The sequence below is a fragment of the Musa acuminata genome, chromosome BXJ2-6 (assembly GCF_036884655.1).
Source record: "Musa acuminata AAA Group cultivar baxijiao chromosome BXJ2-6, Cavendish_Baxijiao_AAA, whole genome shotgun sequence".
Classification (NCBI taxonomy): domain Eukaryota; kingdom Viridiplantae; phylum Streptophyta; class Magnoliopsida; order Zingiberales; family Musaceae; genus Musa; species Musa acuminata.
In genome coordinates this window covers 35,143,497-35,162,845 of record NC_088343.1, presented here as the reverse complement: position 1 = coordinate 35,162,845, position 19,349 = coordinate 35,143,497, and the positions used below count along the sequence as shown (strand labels likewise).

Sequence of the window (19,349 nt, the reverse complement as noted above, 5' to 3'; positions counted from 1 at the left end):
GGCATAGCAGGAGCGTGGATGCGATAGTGAGACCCACGAGACGGATGATCGCGATGCATGGAGATGCGTCGAGATGCCGATGGAACCGACAAGGACGAGATGTGTTAGTCATAGGTGCCCAGCAAGCCAATCACATGAGTGATGGCACGTGTGACTTGATACAGAATCTTTTTGCTTATTATATTTTGATGTATATCACTTTATAACTATTGCATAAATGCATATATATATTGTGATGTCCTTGGATTTGTGCAATGGGAATCAGATCGTGATGAGATCACGATAATGAGATCGATTCACCTTTAAACACATATCCTAAATAATCCCGGTCATAGGTTACTCGAGAGGGACATCGTGATAACCGGATAGACTGGTGTGCTGTATACCCGTTCATATGATAGATGCATCTGGTCTCATAGCTGCTCGTGTAGGGACACTAGGGATACAGTACAGGTGCTCATTGGAGAATGAGTTCACTGATTGATCCGCTTACGGAATGCTGGATGGTTGATGATGCCTTATTGTCAGACAGTGATTCCGTAGTCCTAGTGGTGTATCTGGTCCTTAAACTTGAGACACCAAGGATGTCCTGTATGAGTGCTCCACTCTTAGATACCAGATTTATAGGTTTGGCTGTCCCCAGATCTAGTACAGCTGGTCATTGGGAGTGGTAGTCGACCTTACGAGGGCTATTGAGTGTCAATAGAGGATCATCCACTCTCGGCGTCATGAGAGGAATATCCTATGTATTCTTGCTCAGACAAATCCCTAGCCAGGGTCATTCGGGTTGAGAGAGAAAGAGTTCTCCGGGAGAATCCAATTAGAGCGAGACTCGAGTAGAAACCGTATGGGTCTGACAGCACCATACTCGATATACGGTCTTTGGGATATTAGATGGATAATGGACTATAGGTACATGGTAACTGAGGACAGACAGGTCCAATGGATTGGATTCCCCTGTATCGTATGGGGACTACGGCGTAGTGGCCTAGTATGTCCGTAGTCGATGAGTCGAGTGAATTATTACAGAGATAATAATTCACTGAGTTAGAAGGAGTTCTGACAGGTATGACTCACGACCAGCTCGATATTGGGCCTAGAGGGTCACACACATATGGTAGGCATTGCGATGAGTAGAGGTTCGGATATGAGATATCCGACGGAGCCCTTGTCTTATTGGATGCAGATCTAATACCTAATAGGGAAGGACCCATTAGGGTTTGACACGGGATCTCTATAAATAGGAGGGATTCACAGCCTCATAGGCTAGAGTCTTTGCTTGCCTTTCTTATTCTCCTCTCCTCTCCACCTCAGAGTAGGCCTGGAGTTTTGAGGAGCGTCGTCGCAACCCTGCTGTGTGGATCACCGCTAGAGAGGAGGACGCTTGACCTCCTTCATCCTCTCCTAAGGATCTGCAAGGAAACAGGGATATACGATCTCCCTAAGTAACACAATCTCTATACGCAGTTTTATGTTTCGCGGATTTTTCGCACCAATCTTCGCACGACGACGAACATCTTTTTGGGAATCGGGGATTTTGTTTTCTTGTTCTTCCGCTGCGCATGTGATGTCACCCCCCATGATTTCCCAACAAGATGGGCGCTCACAGGGCATGAAGATGCACCACTATACACATAGATCTTGATGTGAGTGATTAGACCTATTGGCTCGGCCCTGATCACATTAGGCTGTGGTCCATGATCATCTAGTGTGATTGCTCATGTGATGTGTGATTGCTTATATACAATACATACATATATATATATATATATATATATATATATATATATATATATATATATATATATATACCCACATGGCCTTCCATCATTATAGGTAGGGACCAATTTTCGGTATAGGTTGAGTTGGTCGAGTCCCTCGAGGCTCATCTATATCGCGATTCGCTATATTGCCTATGACATAGAGATGTCACCGATGACCTAAGGATATGGTATGTTTGATCGAGTCCCTCAAGGGCATATCATTGAATCAGACTCATTTTGTAAGGATGATGTTGACTTAACCGAACATCATAGTTGGTCGAATCTCTCGAGACCATAGTGATTTGAAGATCGAATAGGACGGGAATCACAAGGAGTTGTAATCGGCAAGAGTTACCTATCTTTTGGGCTTAGTATAATTGGTCGAGTCGTTCGAGGTTACCCAATTCAATTTTGGCTCTTCCTCCCATTGAAGATTGTTATGACTGGAGCTAAGGTAAATCTCTGCACCGACATTCTTCACAACCTCATCATCTAAATCGTTATATCTGATTCATGTACCTGGAATTCTTTATCAGGTGAGAGATGAGACATCCAGCAATTGAGAACATATATCCAGTGTTAACTGAGTTCAGGAAAAGCCAGCAATGATAATATCAACAAGCTGGCTTTTCCTGTGAGAGGTGGTTCAGATTTGTTTATTGTTGGTACATCGCTACTGAAACCAATATCGAACTGGGATTTAAGTTGTTGGCTTCACGCTTTATTTACTATCTAGTCAGCTTATATTGATGTAAAAAATGTGTGCTTGTTGAGCAGATTTCCATCAGACTGGTGCTAATATCCTGGAGTCAGATCTGTGCAAATGGAAGACATCCTTGGGGCGACTCGAGCGAGGCAGGCAAGTTAATACCTGTACTGTGAGTTGTTCTTCGAGACTGTACATCCTGTCGAAGAGTCGTATGAGAAAACTGCTTGTTTTAAGATTTCAAGATATGAATAAGAACATGTCATTAACAGTTTCCCATGTTGCATTATTCTTTCTTGCCTCCTTGGAATGATCTTAACACGTAAGACAAGCTTAACACATCATTCTTATTTCATCAAACGTAAACACTCCGTGGATCATTATCGAGCATTCAGCTCATCTGCAGCGATCTCAGATATTGCCACCATTGATACGAATGATCTGCCCATTCACCCACTCTCCGTCATCGCTGGCCAAGAAGCCCACCAGCGGCGCCACGTCCTCCGGCTGCTCCAGCCGGCCCAGCGGTATCTCCGCCACGTACGCCTTCACGTCCTCCTCCGACTTCCCCGCGTAGAACATGGGCGTCGCCGTCGAACCCGGGGCCACCCCGTTAGCCGTGATGCGCGTCCCCCTCAGCTCCTTCGCCAGCACCCTCGTCATCACCTCGATCGCCGCCTTGGTCGCCGCGTACGCCCCGTAGCCCAGCCGCAGCGACCCCACTCCCGACGACGAGAAGGTGATGATCCGCCCGCCCCCGTCCCGGACCAGGCGATTCGCCGCCTCCCGGCAGCACAGGAACGTGCCCTTGGCGTTCACGCCGAACATCCAGTCGAAGCTTTCCTCGCTGGTGTCGGCTATCGGCGGGTACTCGGCGTCGATGACGGCGGCCGCGGTGACGAGGATGTGGAGGTTGGGGCCGAAGGTAGCTTCAGCTGCGTCGAACAGGGACTTGACTTGGGCGGAGCTGGACACGTCGGCGGAGACCGCGATGGCCCGCGGCGCCCCGTAGGTCGTGTTGATCGTCTCCGCCAACTTCTCCGCCGGGCTCGGGTCACCGACGTATCCGATGACGACGCTTGCGCCGAGGGAGGCAAGGTGGGCGCAGACAGCCGAGCCGATTCCACCTGCGCCGCCTGTCACGATGGCCACGCGGCCTTTCAGCGGCTGCAGGCGGTTCTCCGGCGCAACGGTGCCTGCAGCTGCCATCTCAGCTTCCCCTTACAGAGCTCCCGCCTTGGTCTATGTTGATGAGATCAAAAGCAACTGGCAGCAGCAGCATATAAGGCGAGTCTACCATGACGAGTTCTCCGTGGAGCACGCTGCCGACAACTGCTGCATCCATCTCGTGAACAAGGACGGTGGCGCCTGCATCACCGTCGAGCTCTCGGAACAGTAGCCACGGCATCCGATGCTAAACCGCGCCATGCGCACACGACATGGTCACCCCCGGGGTCCTTGTCAACACAACACTGCATGCAGAATACAGGCTGTGTATATGTCTGTAGCAGAGTGAGTGCCAGGAAGCCCGGACGGGAAGAACAGACAGGTCATATCAAACATTGCTTCTTTCTTTTTCCGTCGCTTAGTTTGTTCCACCGATGAATCGTACTGCAAGACGACAGGGATAGCAAATGCCACTGGAGATAACTGAACGTGAGTTAACTTTTTCTCTGCCGCTGGTCGTTGTGGTTTCCAGAGTGTTCCGCTGCATCATCTAATGTAAATGATGTAAATGAAATTGTTTTGGCACTCTTCTTACGACGAAAATGGCACATATTAAATTAGCATAATATTTAAAGAAAAATATTTTATTATTTCATGATTGTCAAAGTGATAGATACTATATATCATATTTCTCTACGTAGCAATTCAGAAAAATGAGGCTGGTCAAATTAATTTCACCATATTGAATTGACATACAAATTTGACCATATCAAATTTAGTTTTAATCCTACTGTTATCTGTGTTAACTTAGTTTTTTTTTTGAACTTTCATTCCATCTCTCAAATACTTTGATATTGTTACTGAAACTATTTTTAATCTCCTGACATAATTTCTCATGAAGAAGAAGAAGAAGAAGAAGAGAAGGTTTAATCTGATCAGCTCACCCTAAGCCGCTCTGTGGAGTTTAAATGAGACAACAAGCAGAAGGTCTGAATATAGCAGCCCTACCTAGTTTTGCAACCTAAGTTGGAGAGCAAATTGGGCATCGACACTATATTGATTTCTTTGTTGAGGGGGATGCCAAGCATCAGACTGGCATGAATATTAGTGGTAGCATTGGATCGAATGAACATAACATTGGCTGTTAATAAGAAGGGAAATGATGCAGGTGGCTGCACCACATCTTACTGAATCCATTTAAGGTAGCTGACTAAAGTGATGAAGATATGATTCAAATCTAGAATGTCATAATAATGATCTGTCATCCCACTCCTCTGGTCCGATCAGATGACGAGAGAGAGAGAGACGATGGAGCAAGTCCGACCGTCGTGACTTAAATCGGGCAATCAAGCATTTCAGACAGGAAATTGTTTTCCTTCCTCGGCCAAATCACTGGGTCCGGCGTTACCTCTTGTTCCCGCCCTTGGGGTTTCCAAAAGTCAAAAACATCGAATCCATTTCAGATTGCGTGCTCCCCAAGTCCCTGATTCGGTCTTCCACGTCTTCTCGTTGTTTGACCCAGCGCCGGAATATCCAATTCAATTCTGGCTCTTCCTCCCATCGAAAACAACTCAACTCCACGTAAAGCGCAGTTGTTTCCCTATGTCATCGGTGGGCCACACATGTGGACCTATGAGAGGCGGAATTTGGGTATGTTTGGTGAGCGCCGCAAGCTGGAGTTCGGTGACTCGTCCATCAGACGTGCACGATGACGTCACATATCCGTCAACGACGTCACGGAAACCGTCGCAGTGGGAACGTTACGTTGACTGTGGAGAAATCTCAGCCGTCGGAACAAAAAACAAGTAATCGAACGGCTCGCGTAGGTCACGTGGTCTCCAAGCGTCAGAAAGATCTCGCGCACGCGGCTGGCTCGGCTGTCAGACGCCGTCCGCGCCCCAGCAAAATGTCACTGCTCCTTTTTAACGTCCGTGGCCCCACAAGCGGGTCCCATGTGAAGGTTACCCAGAGGTCCGAGATGGGTAGACTCGGGGAGCGTAAGTTTGTTTGCCCGGGGCCAGCCTCCTCATTTCGCTTGCACCTTGATTGGTGGAAGAGTGGGTCCTCCAACTGCAGACACGATGTGAGCGAAGAAAGAGATGGACCCTCCCGGATACCAGACAGCTGAGCCGTACCCACATCTGTTTTAGGGTTCCATAAATATCCCTGGTTTTGGTTCGAGTCAAGAAAGGAGCGATCTTTATTGTGCCTAAAACCTCGGCCGGGGTGGCGAACCTCGCGCTCTCGCCCTCTTCTCCCTCCTTTGGGCATCGGATAGAAGCAGCAGCGGAGCGCGCGGGCGAGGATGGTGGTGGAGGACGGCGATGCGAAGCCCTTGGATCTGTTCCTGTCCATCGGATTGGACAAGCGGACGGCGGAGAACGCCCTCGTCAACCAGAAGGTCACCTCCAACCTCACGGCCGTCATCGAGGAGGTAATCTCTTCCCGATCCCAATCGCATCTCGCACGTAAAAGCCCTTGAATCACGATTAATTCATCTATCGGAAGGTCTGTGAGTCCGACCTTTTCTTTTCTTTTTCCCCTTTTCGCAGGCGGGTGTTAATGAATGCAGCAAAACGATAGGCAATCTTCTTTACATGGTACCATTTTTTTGTCAATGCTGGTGAGATTGTGAGCTGCTAAAACACTTTGGTTATTTGGTTCCTTTCTTTTATGAGATAGGTCGCGACCAAGTACCCAGCGAATGCACTTGTTCACCGGCCTACTTTAATCCAGTACATCGTCTCGTCGAAGGTTATGACTTTTAGCTCTGTCACTTGTAATTAGTTTTCTGATACGAATTGGGAAAAAAAAAAAAATTCTTCAAATTTTTGGTGACCGCAGAATGTAAAATTTGCGGGTTTGATATCTTAGTATATGTTTTTATTATTTTTAATTATTTCAGAGTCACTAGGGCCTTTGCAAGTCAGTATGAGTATCGGCCACTTATTTTGCAGATAAAAAATCCTGCACAACTTGATGCAGCTTTGGCATTTCTTGGGACTGTTGGTCCTGAAACATTCAAGTTGAATGAATTTGAAGAAGCTTGTGGTATAGGTATAATTCTTATGACTTTTCTGACGATGTTAATCATGGATGTTTATTGAGGGCATTGCTTTTTTTGTTGACTTGGGAATCTACTAGAGCCAGGTTGAGCCACGAAAATATTCATGGAATATGAGAAGATCCTAAACCACAAGTCTGTTCGTGGCAATAAAAGTAACTGGAAGGGGAATGAGTTATTTCTGCTGTTCTGTTTGTCTCTTTCAATTCCTAAGTTCCAAATAATGGACATCCATGACGTCTTGCTTGCTGAATCAAGTGCTTTGACTAACTAACCTGAAAAGTAGAATGGGTATCAAATCTGACAATCAGAGTCCTAAATTGAACCAATGATTACAATAGGCGCTCGGGCGCTCGCCTAGGCCCTCGGGTGAGATGAGGTGAGGCCCGAGCGCCTCGCTTTATTTCCAAGAGGCGCGCTTCAAAGAGGAGCTGCCTGCGCGCTCGAGCCCAGGCACTGAGTGCTTCGGGCGAGCGCCTGGGTGAAACTAGGCGATCAAACCAGATTTTTAGGTCTGGTTGGTCTTCGATGCTTTAGTTGGTTCAATCGAACCAACTAAATCACTGATATCAGGCTCCCTTTCGCGATTTCCCCGACTTTCCTAACCCTAACACTCGCGATTTTGCCGTCGAGATTTCTTCTCCGCTATCGCTGTTCTTTGTTGCCGTTGCCACTGTCGCTGCTCGCCGCTACTGTCGCTACTCGCTGCTGCCACAATCGCTGCTCGTCGCTACTGTGGTCACTTGCCGCTGCTATCGCCGCTCTCGCTGTCGCTTGCCGTTGTCGCTCGCCGCTCCAGCTACGATTGTCGCCTCACACTCTTCTCAGCCTCGGTCAACAACCGTTGTCATGTGATTGGCTAACACTGCCGTTGCCTCAGTAGCCTCAGTCTTCTCACACTCTTCTCATTATACTGTTAACAGTATCAAGGTATACAATTTCGAATAATATCGTCCGGTACTGGCGGTACGTACCGATCCGTCAGCTGACTAGTACACGAACCACCTATTATCGGACGGAACGATATATATATATATATATATATATATCGTACCGTATACAGTACGGTATATAGTATCGTATCGTACTGAGCTAACGTCGAAACTCCGGTACAGTACAAAATTGTGAACCTTTAATAGTATACTGCTAATTGTATACTAATAATAGTATTTTTATTTATTAGATTAATAATATATTATTTTGATTTTAATGCTATTAATTTTTATTTATTTAATAGTATATTTTTTTATTTAAATAAATATATTTATTAATTATATTATATATTTTTATATTTTAGTTCCTTGCTTCATTCGGGCGAGCGCCTAACGCCTCGAGCGTTTTTGGACCTTGGCACCTCTTGCTTTTTAAATCACTGAATCGAACATCAAACAAAGGGTTCCTACACCTTTATACAACTTTTCTTTGAGCTTCATGTGCTTTATACTGTAGCTTAAAAGTTAGGCTTCCTGCACGCTAGCTGAAATTCCAGTAGTCAGCAGCTTCTGCATCAGTCCAAAATTTAATGTTAGCTCTAGGAATTATTAGTTTGATACTTGGTACAGATCCTGATGTAGTTATAGCTTTACTGATCATGTTATGTTGTTAAGGTAAAGGTATTCAGAAGGAAGTAGTGTGGGTTAACATTTGAAGATACATTGTGAAGTCATTTTCTGTTGTTTGCATTACCAAGATCCTCAACCCCATAAAGTTATTCATAATTTCTCTACTCACTCTATGATTCTGTCAAAGGTTACTTAAATGCTTTCAAAGACTCCAACTCAATAAAACATAATAATCTTGTGTGATTTTTTTAATATTTGTACTTATCTCTCCAATGCAGGAAAAAGGCATGACATTACTAATGCAATGCTAAAAGTTCCATCAACTTCGAACTTTTTTTTTTACAGAATGCTCGATGCTCGTGGACTCATCATATTTCAAGATTTAACTGTTGTCATGTCAGTGTCAACTTTAGAGATTATAGTATCTTGATTGTTGATGCAGAACATGCTGAGACAGGGCAATCATAGTACATTGTTCCACAATAGGCAAAAGAATTTTGTATGTTCAATAGCTTGTGCTTGCTCTCTGATTAAGAGGAATTAATGGAACACTTGCATGGAGTTAAGTCGAATATTCCGTAATTTGTCTTGATAGCTGAAAATTGGGTCCAGGTGGAAAAGTTGGAATAGTTGTTTGTCTTTCAGATGTTTCAGTTTTTCTTAATGCAATTAAGGCACATGCATCATTAACATATTTTTGTAGCTGACCTTAACTGGAACATCTCAGAGTATATTCTTTGTAGCTGATCAATTGAGGCATCTTATGGTATTTGCAAAATCATGCTTAGTGAGATCATATTTGGCTGTGAACTGTAAATTGTTGGTACTGTTTCCTCAGAGAATAACTTTTTTCTTGATGTAATCTGTGGTTTATAACTTCTGGTATGACATTTTATGTTTATATTTTTTAAAAATTGTCTGAAGCTTTTTGTTTGTGAATTATTGCAGGAGTTGATGTTTCTACTGAAGAAATTCAATCAACAGTTACTGCTGTTCTGGAAGAAAATATGGTTGCCATATTGGAACAACGTTATCATATCAATGGTTTGCCCTTTTCTCTCTAAGCTATTGCATCTTGATGATTGCTATTTTATGATTCTTGTTCTCTTTGTGATCCTATCCTAATATAATCATGTTTGTTCATGCTAATGTATGCCAGCCATTGTTTTCAAAATTGACCAACCTGATCTGGATCAGTTGATCTATACTGGGATCCTTCTGATTTGAGAAATCTCAATTTCATGAAATAATGATTAAATTGACTAGAAATAAGTTGAAATCAACTGGGTGCCATTGTAAAATTAAAATCAGGATTGCAATCGACTAGTGGCAATATGATCAGTATTGGCAGGACTGGCTTTTCCAAATCAATGATAATTTATTATAAATGTTAAAAAGTAAAAATAAAATGGCAAATTGCCAGGATTTATGAGTATTGTGATTTTTGAATGGTCATCCCTTGGTGGTGATGTAAGATTATTCAATTCCTGTGTTTTCTTAGTTCTGCATTGCTAATTTATCCCTGTAAGATGTCGATAGACCCACATTTGGTACATCTACAAGGAACCTAAAGTGTTATGTCATTATGTCTCTTTGGTGTGACAATTTGATGAATGTTTGTTCAACTCATGTTAGTTTTCCCCTTAATTAGTCACTACATATTCTTTCCATTTTCATTCCCAGTATTTGATGATTGTTTGTTTGATCCAGTTGGTAATCTGTGTGGGCAAGTCAGGAAACATCACCCATGGGCTGATGCAAAAATTGTTAAGGTATTTTAATCAATGCAATGCTCTAATAATTATCAAACTTTCTGTTGATAATAGTAACCTTCTGGTTTTTTTCTTAATTTTTTTTGGTCCTTTGATAGGAAGTGATTGATGAGAAGCTTCATGGGATTCTTGGAGAGAGGACAGCAGATGATGATAAAAAGCCTTTGAAAAAGAAGAAGGAAAAACCTGCTAAAGTTGAGGTAAGGATGTATGTAAAAGCCATTTAACAAGATGCAGTTTTTGTCTCTGATTTGTGGTCATTGTTGTGTGCTCATTTTTAAGAAACAAAAGAGTGATGCAATTGCATCCACCCCAACTCTGGAGGAGGAAGTGAATCCTTACTTGATATTCCCAGAACCAGCAGAAAACTACAAGGTATCTTCGTTAGTTACATGGCTTACTTGTGAGCCTAGGTTTCTTGTTTATTTTGAATATTTTGGATTGGTCTCTAATTCTATTTCACTAGCTTGGCTCTCAACTTTGTTTAGCAAACATGATTGTGAGGATTGAGTTTCAAGTATTGTGACTTTCGCAATGTTACATCTTCCATCTTCTTTTATTATTTCTTTCCATATATGATAAGAGAGTCATGAACAGGCTTGTTTATATGCTGCCTATTTCCTTTTAAGTGTGTTAATTAGAATTGTGAGCTTGGTTGGATTATCATATATGGGGTAATATGTTGGTGCATATTTTCTCGATAGATATCCTATTCAGGTGTATATCATTTGTAATGGTTTGAACTTTGAAGTGCAGTACTTAGGAAAGAAATTGACTATTCCATGCTTTGTGATTGCTGTTAGTTATTTTCACATCTTGGTAGTCAACCTTAATTGCATCATCTCATTCCTTGACTATTCTATGCTTTGTGGTTTCTATGACTAATGGTTCCTTTGATATCTCAGGTTCATACAGAGATATTTTTTAGTAATGGAGACATCTGGAGAGCTCACAATACAAAGGAGATCCTGGAGAGACATCTTAAAGTTACCGGAGGGAAGGTTTTCACTCGCTTCCCTCCTGAACCTAATGGATATCTACACATTGGCCATGCTAAGGTAGATTATTATGTTTGCATGGGCATTTTATAGTTTTTTAGAAAATAAGTTTACATGTTTTTTAACATCTTCAGGCAATGTTTATTGATTTTGGTTTGGCAAAAGAGAGGGGTGGATCATGTTACTTGAGGTGAGAATTTTTTTCCATTTTTTAGTTAGTGTTCAATATGAGGTTTCTTTCCACTACTAAATTTTATCACTATATTCGGCTCCATTATTGGGCTATTTCCATGCTGTCCTACTTAAAGTAGTTCTTAGTATTAAATTACTAGACAAATTTTTGCTTGCTTATGGCAATTTAACTGCATTATGGAAGTTTGTTGTGTTGCTAACTTTTTGTTGCTATCTTGTATACCATGTGCAACTACTTGAGAATCATTTTCATGGCCATTTTTATTTATAGGTTGATTTATTCTGTCATTGTATTTACATCCATGCCATCAGACACTTATCATCCTTGACATACTAGATGTCATTGATTGAAGAAAAATGACTTGGAATCTTAGCTAGTCTGCTAAGTCTGAGGCGAGTCCGTAGATCTAACATTTTTCACCTCATTGTGAAATGATGTAATCAGAAAGGTGTTAGTAATCATGTCTTCATTTGACCAAGGAAATGCAGCATTGTGTTTAGCCAGTTCATGGGTATCATTATATTGAACCTTCATAATTAACTTAAATATGTTTTGGAGTATATCAGTCACCGGACATGAGTAACACAAATGATGTTTTTCCCGCTTCTGCATTTAGATGATGTCAGCACTGTTTCTTATCAACTTTTAGTTGTTTAAAATGTCCAAATAGTTGCCTGTAGTTATTTTCCTTTTATATCTAACAACTGATCAGTTTGTAAGGGAAACATTCCAACTTCATTTTGCATAATCAAATGTCTCAAACGAGTTAGTTTAACATGACAAATCAGGATTTATAATGTTTTAATTCTACCATGTGATGTTGGACAATAATATGTACATTTACTAAACATCAGATCTCTGAATCATGGGTGTAATTGGTACTTCTCTTTCTTCCTTCTAGATTTGATGATACCAATCCTGAGGCTGAAAAAAAAGAATACATTGAGCATATCCAAGAAATTGTTCAGTGGATGGGTTGGCAGCCTTTCAAGGTCAGTGTTACTTGGTTTCTATACCTTGTCACGGTGAATATAATTTGACAGGATCTTTTATCAGGTTACTTATACCAGCAACTATTTTCAAGAACTCTATGATCTGGCAGTCGAGCTAATACGCAGAGGCCTAGCTTATGTTGATCATCAGGTTTGTTGTATAGTTGTTAGTGGATTTATGTAGAACAGATTGTTAGTATATCTACAAAATATATTGATAGTGTGACTGAGGAACAATCCTGATATGCTTGTGAAGATGTTGAGAAAAAGGATTGAGATTGATTAATACAACAAATGCTAAGTGGTATTTCCTTTTTTTCCGCCCTAGAGTCCTGAAGAAGTTAAGGAGTACAGAGAAAAGAAAATGAACAGCCCGTGGAGGGATAGACCTATTGCAGAATCATTAAAGTTGTTTGAAGACATGAGAAGAGGTTTGATCGATGAGGGCAAGGCAACGCTTAGACTGAAGCAAGATATGCAGAGCGATAATAAAAATATGTATGATTTGATAGCATATCGTATCAAGGTGAGCTGTTGCCTCTAAAACACTTACGGTTATTTCTAGCAATTTTAGGTATCTAATTTGTTTCCTGGCACATTTGTACAGTTTACTCCCCATCCTCATGCGGGTGACAAGTGGTGTATATATCCTAGTTATGACTTTTCTCACTGCATTGTGGATTCTCTTGAGAATGTGACACATTCTGTAAGTGCCGTTTTTCATATGTGTGAATCTTCTGCAACAAGTTTTATTATATCTGCAATTATTTGATGGAAATGGCACATCATTTTAAGTCCATGTACATCAGTAAATCGATAGTTAATTAAGCATTTCCTTTTACCTTCTTGTGTCTATAAAGTTTGTTCAGTGAACTCTTTCAGTGCATTGCTAACCAGGTGCCTTCCATGTTGATTTAATTCATGTCTTTTAATGCCACACTGACACAATGCCACACAATTGGAGGTCACAACTATATATGATGATTTTATCTGTCAGATTTGGTTTAGATCTGGAGATGAAGCTGACACATATGCTGCCTCCCTCCACAAGCAGCAACTCTACGTGAAGAATTAAAAAAAAGAGAGAATGACTAGAATTTAGGATATTGATTGGAGTAGGTAGCAAAACTTTAAATCTTATTTCTTTTTCCACTTATTCAAAGCAATAAACAATATTCTTTTGATATTCAGTAGCTTCAACAGCCCTTTGTATAGACTTGACTGAACTCCTTTCCTAACCTTATTAAGACTGCAAATAAGGAAATGCTTTGGGAAAAAACCAATTGGATAAGATTTGCTGAAATTAAAATGTCAGAAGTTCTCTAAAATTAGAACAATCACCTTGGAAGAAAAAAATCCCAGTCAGCTTCAGCTGGAACTATACCATGCCAGAAAGGTTTCGCAATCCCTCGTGCTGTGAAACATTATTCTCTGGAGAACAAAATTTTTAGCTATAAAGCTCTATAAAATATCAGTACTGATTTAAATGATAGCTTCAAGTAACTTTAAGGAAGTCTTTGAAGTTTCCTAGGATTTGGATCCTTCTCCGTAAAGCAGCTTGAGATGTATCTGCTGCCTTTCAGAAGTGGTGTATCTAACTACTCCTTTGACCTTGTCTTTAGTTTAAGAGTTCATTATAGATGAATGAAGATTTTTTTTGTAATGCCATCTTTAATCATTTGCTTAAGTTGTAGTGACATTTCAGGTGTTGTTGATGTTAACTTGTTCTTACTTTCTTTTTGTAGCTATGTACTCTTGAGTTTGAGATCCGCCGTCCTTCATACTACTGGTTACTCCTGGCCCTTAACCTTTACCAGCCATATGTCTGGGAGTATTCACGATTAAATATTTCTAATGCTGTGATGTCTAAGCGAAAGGTCTGTTATTTTGCTGTCCAATATAATTAACACATTTGACTTATTTCATGATCCATTTATATTTTTCCCTATTTTTGTTTTCTTCTATTTGCAGCTAAACCGTCTGGTGACAGAGAAGTGGGTAGATGGGTGGGATGATCCCCGTCTAATGACACTAGCTGGGTTACGACGTCGAGGAGTCTCTTCAACAGCAATTAATTCATTCATCCGAGGAATTGGAATTACGAGAAGGTGGCAACTTGATTCTTTACAATCTTAGAATGAGTTGTTATTGATATCTTTGTTTATCTGCAATCTTGAAAATTGTATAATTCCTTAGTTATGCAGACACAAATATTGTGTTAATGTGCTTATTTGGTTTTCTACACGTGAGCTAATTAACACATCATTTTCACTCTGCCAAAAAATTGATTTTACTGGACTTTATCATCTTACACTGTATCATGTTGTAGTTTGATGTGACATTTAGCCTTGTAATTTGACTTGCCATTTTTTTTTCAATCTTTATGAGCCATCTGTGATAGAGAAATTCCAAACTTAAGTTTGAACTTAATGCACATCAAGGATAAATAATTTAGGGCTACAGTCATTTATTTAGGTGGAGCAATCTTCAACTTCCTTTATATTTTCATTATGAACTTGTCATGCTGTGATACATTATGCATAACATATACATGCACTAGCAAACATATGTAGCTATATTGGTGTATGTATATGTTTAATTTCTTAGGTAATTGTTATGTTTCCAATCTTTTTTTGTTGACATGTAGTTAATCTATATTCCATTTACAATTCTTGTCTAGTCATCTATGCCAGCTTAACTAGAAGGTTTGCACATGCAATGTGATTTTTTCTTACATGATATGTTATACTGGATTTAGCTTGATAAAGATCGGCTAAAATTCAGGATTTGATGCCCAAATATTCCTAAACAGATGGTCAAAATCCATAAATTAGATATAAACTTGCTGAGATTGCTTGCAGCAATGGGTTAACCCTTCTATTAACTTTCAAGGATTTTGCATGTCAAAATCATTCTCTGTGCTGTCAATTCTGCAAAACTTAAGCATGCTTCAATATGCTAGCTTAAAGAAGATGGTTAACTGACTAGCACATGAAATGGAACTTAAGCATGCTTCATATGGAAGCAGTTGACAAGATATGAAAAAAACAAACTTTGGAAATTTCCAAAATGGAACTGAATTGACAAAAGATAGAGCCTGAGTGCGTTGCTCTCTGGTCTTTTTAATTCTCAATTCTCAGATCCTAATTCCTTTCCTTAGCGCATGACCCCTATACCTCATTTTGGTGGCTTCTCTCCTCTCTGGACTGCATTCCATACTTATCTGGTATATTATTAGAAAACAATCACTGACTCATGAAGTTTTATTAAATGCAAACCTCAAATGTTAGACATTTGAAAGAATAAATTAATTAAAGTCCGACATTAGTGAGCCCAAATAAGCTTCCCACAATCTTTGTGATGTTCTATGCAATGATCCTGTGAAGTCTCGAGTATTCCCAAATAAGCTTCACTGGACTGCATTTCCTCTGTCAATTTGTCATTATTATCTGGTATATTATTAGAAAACAAATCACTGACTCATGAAGTTTTATTAAATGCAAACCTCAAATGTTAGACATTTAAAAGAAGAAATTAATTAAAGTCCGACATTAGTGTGCCCAAATAAGCTTCCCACAATCTTTGTGAGGTTCTATGCAATGATCCTGTGAAGTCTCAAGTATTCCCAAATAAGCTTCACTGGACTGCATTTCCTCTGTTTGTCAATTTGTCATTATTATCTGGTGTATTATTAGAAAACAAATCACTTACTCATGAAGTTTTATTAAATGCGAACCTCAAATGTTAGACATTTAAAAGAAGAAATTAATTAAAGTCCGATGTTAGTGAGCTCAAATAAGCTTCCCACAATCTTTGTGAGGTTCTATGCAATGATCCTGTGAAGTCTCTGAGTATTGGCATTTACCCTTCAAATGCAGAACATATTGCCTTTGACCGTTGAAAGCCTGCTTTTTACTTCATTCAGTCACTACCATGTTTTTCTTTTGGCTTCCGTGATTGCATATTGATGATGGCATGCATTACTGTAGCAGTGCAGGGAATGATTTAGAAGATTGTGTTTCACAAGTAAATGTTTTCTTTTTCATATCTGGTCACTCATTAAACCTTATTGTACAGTGATAATAGTATGATACGTGTTGATCGTCTTGAATATCACATTAGAGAAGAACTCAACAAAACTGCATCTCGAACTTTGGTTGTTCTGGATCCTCTTAAGGTATGTTAGTTATATTGGTAGAATCTTTCCTTTATTATTTAATATATACTTATTCTTAGCTTTGTGGGATCTGTTACTCCAGGTGGTTATCACGAATCTTGATTCTGGATCAGTTATAGATCTTGATGCAAAGATGTGGCCTGATGCTCCATCAGATGATTCTTCTTCTTACTACAAGGTGCTTATTAGTCTAAATTTCTCGACATTAGTCAATGTGAAAGCACAAATAACCATAGATAATTTCCATGATTTCTTTTAAAATTTCAGATGATATGATTATGTCTATAAACCATCTGTCTAATGATTTCTTTGCTTTTGATACATTGAAAAAAAAGCTTTACATTTCTTGCACCTTTTTTTTCTAGATATGCTACCTGAACATGAAACTTGTAAAAGTTTAAGTACTCATTTATCAAACAGCTTTAGGTTCTATGTATCCTTTTTTATAATAATACTTGATTCTTCATTCACAAATTTGGTACTAACTTGTAAAATATAATTATGAAATCATGATCTAGTTATAATCTAGGAGTTTGGCAGCTTGGAATGACGTCCACTTATCTGTTTGAAGTAAGAAACATACCATGCCAATGTGATGTCAACCTGAGGTGCTGACATATAGCAAGGCCAACCTATTGGATGGCATGATTTTGTGCTGTGTTTGTTAGATGCCCCTTATGATGGTCATCGCAGGTTAAAAATTAGACTAGCCATATGTCGGCACCTCCAGCATTAGTTGTGGCACCATATATGTCAATATTTTTTGGTACGGTATATTTTGATCTATGCAAAAATGTGACAAGTATCACAACAATCCTGTATGGAATTTAATAGACAGAAGTAAACCTACTTTGAGTTCTCTAATATTTAAGTTGATCAATGAGCTCTTTCACAGTTGTAATCTTTCGGAATTCCACAGATGCCTTTGTTGACATTTCTGGTTCATTCTTTATAATAATAGGGAGTGTACCTAATATTATTTCATCATTTTGATTGTTCCTGTAGCTAACTTAAAACTGAATTTTCTTTATACTATCTTGAAGTGAGCTTGTATGGCCAATTTTGCCAATGTCGAGACAGTTTGTTACTTACTGTCAGAAAATTCGTCCTAAAATCATGCAATAATTAAATTCTGTTTTATCTCTGCATGAAAACATGAGGCCAATCCGGAATTCTAATCCTTTATATTCACCAATGAAAATGAAAGGTCATTTTTCCACCACTTTGGAATTTCCTTTTGTTCCACAACTTTTATTGTATCTTTAGAGTTGTCTTCCATATCAGCATTACCTTCAGTGGGGGCATCTGTGCATGTTGTGTAGCCTAATTTTCTTCTGGTCTTTTTGTCCCATTTGGACACTATGAAAATAAGGAGAAAATTTAGGAGGGGTAAAATGTATACTTCTCCCAGGAGTACCAGGAAACCTGTACAAGTTCTGTTTAGTACATTGTTCCCAGCTAACCCAAAGGACAGTTACATGACTTGCCTTTTGGTTAAATTGTTCTGCTCTCTTGTTATTGTTTCATAATTTTAATTTATGGTAGTCATGAAGTTCATATATGCTTCATTGTTTCTCACATCAAATATATTCACAGCATTGTTGTTTTTCATGTCTGAATCCAATTAATGTGCTTAGACTCATTAACAAAGTGGATATTCTCATTGCAGGTTCCTTTTACAAATGTTGTTTATATTGAACGATCAGATTTTCGTCTTAAGGATTCAAAAGACTACTACGGGCTGGCACCTGGTAAATCTGTTCTCCTCAGGCAAGTGATAGTTTGAAAAGGCAAAATTCAATCTTTGCACTTTCAAGTAACAAGGCTATAAACAGGTATTTTTCTTTCTTCCTAATTTTAGATACGCGTTCCCTATAAAGTGCACAGAAGTTGTTTATGGGGATAACGACACTATTGTTGAGATCCATGCTGAATATGATCCTTCAAAGAAAATAAAGCCAAAGGTTTAGTTGTGCTTTTTGAATGGTTTCCAAGTAATTAGCACTGCTGCATCTTGCGTGATGATAATTAAGTCAACTGAATTTCTTTTTACAACAAATGCAGGGAGTTCTTCACTGGGTTGCTCAACCTTCTCCTGGTGTTGATCCTGTAAAGGTGGAGGTGAGGTTGTTCGAGAAACTATTCCTTTCAGAGGTTGGTATTCTGCTGTGTTCATCCTTTCTTATGTTTCAAGATAGTCTTTGGTGCAAAAAGTCGAGCCTTTTTTTCTGAGTTGCTCTTGCACATTAGAATCCATCTGAGTTGGAGGACTGGCTGTCTGATCTGAATCCGCATTCTAAGGAGGTGATTCCAGAAGCATATGCAGTTCCCTCTCTCGCTAATGCAGTGTTAGGTGACAAGTTTCAGTTTGAGAGGCTTGGTAATCTCTCTTGCTCACTTTCGAATGCTAATTTGAACTCTTTGCACCATGATTGGGTCCTAGCATTGTGTCTAAATGGTACCTCATTAATAAGTTAGATACTTGAATCATTTGGGTTAATAGTGATCGTGCCTTATTAAATCAACATCCTGCTACATCTTTCACTCGAGAAACCCCAATTCCAAGAAATTGTTGGGAAGGGGGAAATTTGGTACTCATGTCTGACTTCTTTTACTTTTTATTTTTATTTGATATTGCAACTTGATATAATCTTCTCTGTTTCAGGTTACTTTGCTGTGGATACAGATTCTACTCCTGGTAAATTGGTCTTCAACAGAACAATCACCCTTCGGGATTCCTATTCAAAGGGTGGAAACAAGTAAAATCTCGCCCTCTTTGAACCTCCTTCATACAAAAGTACATGAAATCATGAACCTAAAGGAAGTATCGACGAGTACCGATTTAGTATTAACTGTTCTTTTTTGTGGAAAAACATAGACTGAAATTGTAATACTTGTCGGATAGTATTGTAAATCTTTCTTTTAGCTTTGTTTATGTTCTTTGTTGTCTAGGCA

General features: G+C 39.7%; 2 protein-coding genes across 2 annotated transcripts; one reads left to right on the top strand and one right to left on the bottom strand.

Annotated features, from left to right (window-relative positions):
- Nucleotides 1-2,799: 2,799 nt before the first annotated feature.
- On the bottom strand, nt 2,800-3,890 carry LOC135613604 (NADPH-dependent aldehyde reductase-like protein, chloroplastic). Its single transcript, XM_065110633.1, has one exon. The coding sequence runs from the start codon at nt 3,676-3,678 to the stop codon at nt 2,881-2,883; it is 798 nt and encodes a 265-aa protein (XP_064966705.1). The 5' UTR covers nt 3,679-3,890; the 3' UTR covers nt 2,800-2,880.
- A 1,932-nt stretch (nt 3,891-5,822) lies between these two features.
- Nucleotides 5,823-19,329, top strand: LOC103988863 (glutamine--tRNA ligase). The gene is made up of 23 exons (XM_009407532.3): nt 5,823-6,070; nt 6,189-6,236; nt 6,319-6,390; nt 6,594-6,693; nt 9,211-9,306; nt 9,973-10,034; nt 10,133-10,234; nt 10,317-10,409; nt 10,940-11,092; nt 11,167-11,222; nt 12,127-12,217; nt 12,282-12,368; nt 12,546-12,743; nt 12,825-12,923; nt 13,963-14,094; nt 14,189-14,325; nt 16,295-16,394; nt 16,477-16,572; nt 18,064-18,164; nt 18,256-18,358; nt 18,459-18,548; nt 18,645-18,774; nt 19,060-19,329. Exons 1-23 carry the CDS (start codon nt 5,942-5,944, stop codon nt 19,155-19,157), a joined length of 2,373 nt encoding a protein of 790 aa, XP_009405807.2. The 5' UTR covers nt 5,823-5,941; the 3' UTR covers nt 19,158-19,329.
- The last annotated feature ends 20 nt before the right edge of the window (nt 19,330-19,349 follow it).